Source organism: Sciurus vulgaris (assembly GCF_902686455.1).
Source record: "Sciurus vulgaris genome assembly, chromosome: 9".
NCBI classification, from domain to species: Eukaryota; Metazoa; Chordata; class Mammalia; order Rodentia; family Sciuridae; genus Sciurus; species Sciurus vulgaris.
Window position 1 is genome coordinate 60,032,883 of NC_136469.1, and position 7,513 is coordinate 60,040,395.

General features: G+C 35.8%; 1 protein-coding gene across 1 annotated transcript in view; it reads right to left on the reverse strand.

The window, feature by feature from the left end:
- Positions 1–5,581, reverse strand: part of MTTP (microsomal triglyceride transfer protein) — a 41,875-nt gene extending 36,294 nt beyond the window's left edge. The window contains 2 exon segments of the mRNA XM_079153893.1: positions 3,938–4,081; positions 5,330–5,581. Coding sequence (XP_079010019.1) covers positions 3,938–4,081; positions 5,330–5,566 — 381 coding nt within the window. The 5' untranslated portion in view covers positions 5,567–5,581.
- Between the last annotated feature and the right edge of the window lie 1,932 nt (positions 5,582–7,513).

A 7,513-nucleotide genomic window follows, 5' to 3' on the forward strand; every position in this document is an offset into this window, starting at 1 on the left:
TTTTATAGGAAACCCACTTCTTTAATTTTTTGCTATGCAGAAGATCTCTTCTCTTACTGGCTTGCTTTTATGAATCAATCTTTGATCTTGATCTCTAGATACCAAGAAAATTATCTTAGAGCATTAGTTTTTCCTCTGAAGTCTGAAGAATGTAAACTATGAGACACAAAGAAAAAAAATCAATTTTTTCAATTAGTTTTATTGTTTTCCTAGAAATAGGGAAGGGGACAAGTGTTTTTTTTGTTTTTGTTTTTGTTTTATTTTATTCTTTTTTTTTTTTTTTTTTTGTATGACTACTGTCTCTGGGGGCTTAAATTCTGATTCTTTAGAGCAGAACAGTGAAATTCAAAGTGAAGATAATACTTGTAACCCTATTTGCCAAGAGTCAAAATTATTTTAGAAAATAATAATACACCAGAACTTTTCAGTTCAATCCATGTGGTTGCCACAGCCACAATAATGAATAAATTCATTATTTCACAACAGGAACTAAGTTTTATTATACCCAGGCCATAAAGCTGATTACGTCCTTCAGTACTGAGACAGTTCTGAACATCCAAGAACACAAGGTTCTTATCTGAATCCATAGTCTCCAGACTTTCCAGAGCACGACAGCAGGCACAACCAGGTTATAAACTAAGCCTTTAACCCAAGGAAACCAAATCTAGGAGACTGGGAAGGTTGTCAGTCTCCTAGTTGACTGGTCAAATTTGGGCAGCCATCTTCCTAACATTTCCTAACATAGCTAGGAAATGGCACATTGGAAAGCAAACAAATGAAGATACATGGAGAATATGAAAGCTTTCAAGGTGTCCCAGTTCCTTCGAAGGTTCAGTGTGTGTCCAGGAGTGAGGCTGCCAGATTCATAGAGCAAATTACTGTCTGGAAACAATGCAAAATAAGAGGCCAACTCAGCAGCCATGTGGTTAATTTAATCAATACAGCTAAAACCAGGAGTGGAAACTTGATAATTGTCTGGTTAATTAGATTAGCATTTCAGACTAAAAAAAAAAATAGAATTTATGCTGTAACTTGAGGCTCCTTTCTCTTGTCAATGTTAATCAGTTCAACCACATAACTGTCACATTTCCAACTCAGTTTATGATTTGTAGACAAAACTAGAGTCGTGCCCAAACACTTCCGTAGGAAAAATGAGGAGCAATGGAAAAAGGAAAATGTGCAGTGAACATGCATCTGGGTATTTTGATGCGTTTTCTTTTATAATGTAAATACAGGGGAGAGGAGAAGGGAGGACCTCTCTAGAAGGACAAAAATATATGCTGATGCGCATCCTTGAAATCACAGAAATTTCCAGTAAAACTTAATTTCAGTAAAAAAAAAAAAAAAAATGCTCTTTAAGAAAAATGTACCTCAGCAATTTACCCTGTCTTTGCATAATTTCTCTCAGAGTAGGTTTAAATCCCAAAGTAATGATCTTTCTAACATTGATGTAGCTCAAAATTCCACTTTGGCTTTTTAGTCTCCAGGGTCAAGTATTTTCCAACAAGTACTTTATTGTCTAATTGAGAGATATGACGATGTACTTTAACCTGTGGCTACAGTAAATCGTGACAAATCAAAGCTCCTCTAGAACAGGCACACTGGCATCACTGAAATAATGACGTGGCTGCTCCAATCCAGCCTTTGAACAGAAAGGGCAGTGAGTTATTTTGTGCATGTAGCAAAAGACTTTGTACTCAACTGCAAGTGAAGGAGCTATAAAATCACTGGGTGTCATTAAGGTTATAAATGCAATTAATATTTTACAGATTCAAATGTCTTGCTACATTGGAAGCCCAGAAGAAAATAAGAGGATTTCATATTATTAACCAAGTTGAGACATATGCAGACCAAGTAAATGAAAACATACAGTAAAGAATGAAATAATGAATACTACACCCCAACCAAAGAGACAGTTTTACAAATGCTTTCCAGCTGTAAGATAGTAGAACCAAGAAGTTTGAGCACAGATTCTGTTCCAAGTTCCTGCTCACCAGGGAGTGTGGCCTTAGCTGAGGTTCTTAATTTCTCTTAACTTAGGTCTATCTATCACAGGATGATAAAGCAGCACCTGCTTTCTGAGACTGTCACCAAGATAAGAGACTATACAGGTGATGTCTTCACTCAGTGCCTGGCACACAGGAAGTGCCCAGTGAGGTTTTGCTACTATTATGGAAACAATAAGGAAAATCATTCTCAAGTCTGATTTTTTTAGTCCCAAATAATCTTATTTATCCATCCCTTTATTTTACATTTATTGAGTTCCCACTATGAACAAGGTGTTGAAAATAAAGAGATATAGACATATTTTCTCCCCACAAGAAACTTAACTCTGAATATAGACAGCAGATAAATAGAGAAGATTGCAATACACTTTGATAAAGACTTTGCCAGAAATAAACTTAGGAACTCTGGGGCTGTGGAGTATTGGGGAAGGCTTTATGGAATACCACGCCAGTCAGTACAAGGAATGGTTCTGAGTACTTGGTGAAGAGAGGGAGTGGGAGGATATAAAGTGGAGGAGGGGGATGGAATACAAAGAGGGATGGGAATTCCCTCCACCCTAAGTCACAAGCTAGCAATGAACACAAATGATCAAAAGAAAAGGGATAAGGGCCACCAGTGAGCTACGTGTGCCAAGAGTGTTCTAAAGAGGGATGATTATTTCCAACTGGCTGGAAGGGTATGAACTGTACAAAGTAACAGGCCTGTGAGCAAAACCCACACACAGAAAGTATCTCGACAATTGGAGAAGAAAGAGAAAGCATTCCTGAAGATGAGGATTTATATTTGGTCATGGAAGAGGTGAATATATATTCCTTCTTGTGAGTCTTTTCAGTACTTTACAAGTACAAATGTGTATCCTGATTAACAATAGAGATGTCTGAAATTTCTATTTTAAAATATTAGTTTTCATCTTTAATTTGAATATGAAAAGTTTAATTTTAGAGATATGCAGAATTATAATTGTAATGTTCCTGTTCTGTTTTTCTACTTTGGTGCCTAAAATTGAGTTCTCATCTTCACTGATGTATTTTTGTATATGCCAATGACATATCTGTAACTTCCATATACCTACACATATAATGAGGTGGTGCATGCCTATAGTCCTAACGACTGGGAGGCTGAGGCAGGAGGATCAAAAGTTTGAGGCCAGCCTCAGCAACTTAGTGAGACTCTATATCAGAAATAAAAAAATAAATAAATAAAGGACTGGGGATATAGCTCAGTGGCAAAGTGCCTGAGGTTCAATCCCTAGTACCCATGAAAAATTGCCTCTTCATTTCAAATATATTAAGACCATTTAAAATAGACAAATTTCAAACTATAAGTAATGACCTGTAACAGAATTTTTTGAGCAGTTTTTCAAATAAATATTATAAAATTCATTCATTATTTTTACCATTAAATGATTTTTCAAGTCTTGGCTTTTAAAGAATCTCTAAGTACTTTTTAAAAAATCAGCTCTACTTAGACATTCCAGGCTTTTTAAAAGCTTTGACTTTCTACTTTGCCTAGATATTGATACCCTCAAAACAATTTAATATCACTTATCTAAGATATATCATTTCATTCTAATTTGTCTACTTCCTTGAATTCATCTAATCATGCTGTGATGACCTGCTGTGTTATACCATCTCTGCAACTTTCTGATTTAATAAGGAATGTACTTTTTAATAGTGCTTCTCATCAAAAATAAATACTTTATTCTACTATAAAGATGAGTAGAAAACAAATTGACTAAAAGTATAAGAGAATTCAGGGCATCTATTTACTTTGGAAACATTTCATTTGCAATTTTTGAAATTTGTTCTTGAAATAATTCCATTTACCACAAAAGTAGTGACAACATGATTCCCTCAAAATAATATCTAATGAAGGGAAGAAAAACAGCAAGTTGGAGAAGAAAGATGTAGAACCTACAAAATGCCTTTACCTTTCCACGGATTAGATGAAGGAGCACAGGTCTTTGCAGAGCTTCCAAGTTTGCCTTTCCTATGATTTTGGGTGGATTTTTTCCTTTGAAGATGCTCTTCTCTCCTCTCTGCTGATTGACATTTTCAACCTTTACATCCGTTACCTAGAGTCATATATGAAAGCCTGTTAGAAAAACTTCGATGTCTGTCTCTTGGAAAATAAAATGACCAAGTAATAGACCAAAAAAGTTGTCATTTTTCAATCCATGATTCATAGGACCTTGCCACTTTCACTTTAAAAGAACGGAGGAGGTATTTGAAAATTAGATTTTTAAAATTAGGCAAAATATCAACACTTAAAAATCCTGTGATGTCAGACTGTAACTGTGATGTGGCTATGGCTTTTCCATGCCACTCTTACTCTTGTCACTTGTTTGAGCCATTGCTATTTGCCTGATCACATCACTTTCTGTATATTTGTCTAAAAGGACTCCTTCCCCATTGGACCATATCTGTATATAAAATTATAGGTAAACAGTCTGAACAAGGATAATATATATTTTTTTTTTTTTCAGAATAGCTTATTGTTCTCTTGAGAAATGGCTCAGAAAAATGGGTGATGACGCTTTGATCCAACTTGAAAAATACAACAACTATCAGAGACAGCCAAGCAAAGATCACTTGGAAAATGGGTTGCAGTGAACTTTTATAAAGGACATCAGAAACCACTTGTTTCAAGTACTTGGTTCTGTGTACCTAATATGCAGAAAAATTACTGACTATATTAAAGAAATCTATTGCCTTTAGGTTTTGGAAAAGCAAGTATATAGTCATCAAATAATAAAATTGTAAAAGGTTCTACGGACCATCTAATTGAACTTCATTCTCAACATGTGAATCTAAACCATCATAATTGACCAAATACTGCCATGCGAGGGAGGTCTTTGTTCCTTTGGAGAAAATACAAAATAGGTGTACTCCCTCACTGGTGATTCCTCCCGTTAAATCAAGAATCTCAGACACCTCTAATTTATCTTGCCTTTCACTTAGTCTCAATTGTTTTTCAAATGATATGGAATGTAGATCCCTCACTCCAAGAACATTTTGAATGGATTCTAGTTTAATGCCCTTATTAACATACAGAATTGAACATCACACTTCAGTTGCCCACCAGCATATACTGCCTGTTTCAACATCTTGGAAAAATAAAATCACTTTTGATCAGTAAAAACTTCAAAACTGAATCTAGCACCGATTTAGAGAAAGGTAGCAAATGAAATAGTTATATAACCAAGAGCACAGCACAAGTACTGTCAAATGGTATATTTCTCAAAGACGTTGCTGAGAACTAATCCGTGTGTGTGTGTGTGTGTGTGTGTGTGTTGTTGTTGTTTTCAGCAGAAAATGCTCACTGTGATTTGGATTAGTTGGTCATCATCACCATCAGGGTTCCTCCACAGTAAGACAACATCCACACTGGAAGAGACTCGGTAGCCCACACTGTCTTGGAGTTTTCCTTTGCCCCCATCAAGGAACACTTCAGTGGAGTATGTGAGCTTGTACAGCCGGTCATTATTTAATGAAAGACCAGTTGTGTGACCTGCATAAAGAGAGTGACACAAGTCAAGTTTTAATTGTAAGACAGCCATTAGGCCAGAGAATGTACTGACTTAACACCAGTACATTCCTCTACTTCACTGGTGCTCACTGAGAGCTTAGTAAGTACCTGCTAAAGCAAATATGGTCCTGCTTCTCTACCTGTAAGAGATCAGTGGTTGAAAAACATAAATTTTAAGACAATCAACTAACAAACTAATTCCCATTTCAGAAAACCAGTTTGTACCTCTTGTCAGTTATCAGGTTATCCAAATATTGCCCTGGTTGAACGAAAGAACACTTTTTCAAGAAAATGTCATTGTATCATTTCTTATTATGTAAACATGAGTTCAATTAACTAATTGGAGTTGCTTTATAAATTTATTAAAAACCATATATAATTAACAAGAACCATTTTGTAATTTCCATATTTTTAATACTAACAGTTGAATGACAAAGTAGTTATAGTAGTTCTATAAGGGCATTTCTTTAATTTGGATATTTTTGATATTTAAGAAATAAGCCCCCAGTATAATTTACTCTATTAACTTATTAGTAAGCTTTTAGTGCAAAGGTACATTTTAAGACTATACCTAAAAAAATTTAAATTAGCTTTGCTGAAATAAAGGGATTTTTACTAAATAAAGTCCTAGCATAGGCTTAAATTTGATCAGGGACAATTTATTTATTTACTTATATGCATTCGGTTTTTCAGTACTGGGGACTGAACCTAGGACCTCATGTATACTAGGAAGCCCTTTACCACTGAACTACATCTCTAACTCCACCAGGTGCTGTTTAATATCAAATAGTGCACATATACATCAGTATTGTGGGTCAAGAAACTGACATATGAACTGTTTCCAATTCAGTTTAACTTATCTCCAAGAAATGTAAAGAAGGATCAATATGTATGTCTTCCTCAGAAATGACTTGAAGTTTATGGTCATATAAAATTTTGGAGGGTATATTTTCTATGAATGGCTCTCAAGAGATTATCGAGAAAATTTCAGTATGCTTCCCTTTAGGACTAATGATGTTACACTGCCAAGTTAACTACAGCAGGCAACCATTATTTTTCTTCCTGAAGAACTATATGTACGGAGAGAGGGGCAGGGAAGAGAATGGAGTGGCTAGATCAAAAGCGAGGTAGTTGAAAAAGGAAGTAAAATTACTTTCAAAAACCAAAAAATTAAGAAAACCTCTAAAAAGCCTTTACCATCTATACAGTAATAAACTATTCCTCCAGTTCCAATACCTGCTAAAGCACCTATTGCCTGGAGGGCATTTTTATGAATGAACATGAAAATCTATTGTGTTAAGCACTAGTATTACTCATTTTACAGATGTGGAAACTGAGCAAAACAGAGATTATACAATTTACCCAAAGTTCCCCCAGTAATTAGTTGTGGAGACATGATTCAAACCTTAGTCATCTGGTTGCAGAGACCATGCTCTTGCTTATACTGTATATTGTGGAAACTTTAGATTGAATTATTTGCCATTTCTAGGGAGTGAGATAGAAATTCATTCATTCATTGAACAAGGATGTACTGAGTTCCTGCTGGATGGTAGGCAATTATCTGGACTCTGGGGCTATACAAAACTACAAGGAGACAAAATTCTACCATCATGGAGTTTTCATTTAAATGACAGGGAGATGAGCAGTAAAACAAAAATAAGTACACAAGCAAATTATATACTATGTTAGAAATGCTAATGAAGAAAACTGAAGCAGGGAAGGGAATGGGGATGCTGAGGGAAAGACCTCTGTAGGAAGGTAAAGGCCTTAGGCTAGCCACGTAGTCATCTATGGGGAGAATATGCCCTGCACTACTCCCACTATTACTCCCTAGTCCCTCCACAGAAGTAGCAAGTGCAAAGGCCTGTTGCAGGATTCATGCAGGTGTGATGCAGGACCAGCCTAGAGGCCAAAGGGGCTGGAATTGAGCAAATGAAAAGCACAGCAGAAAGAGATGAGCCAAACAGTGGAGACTTGG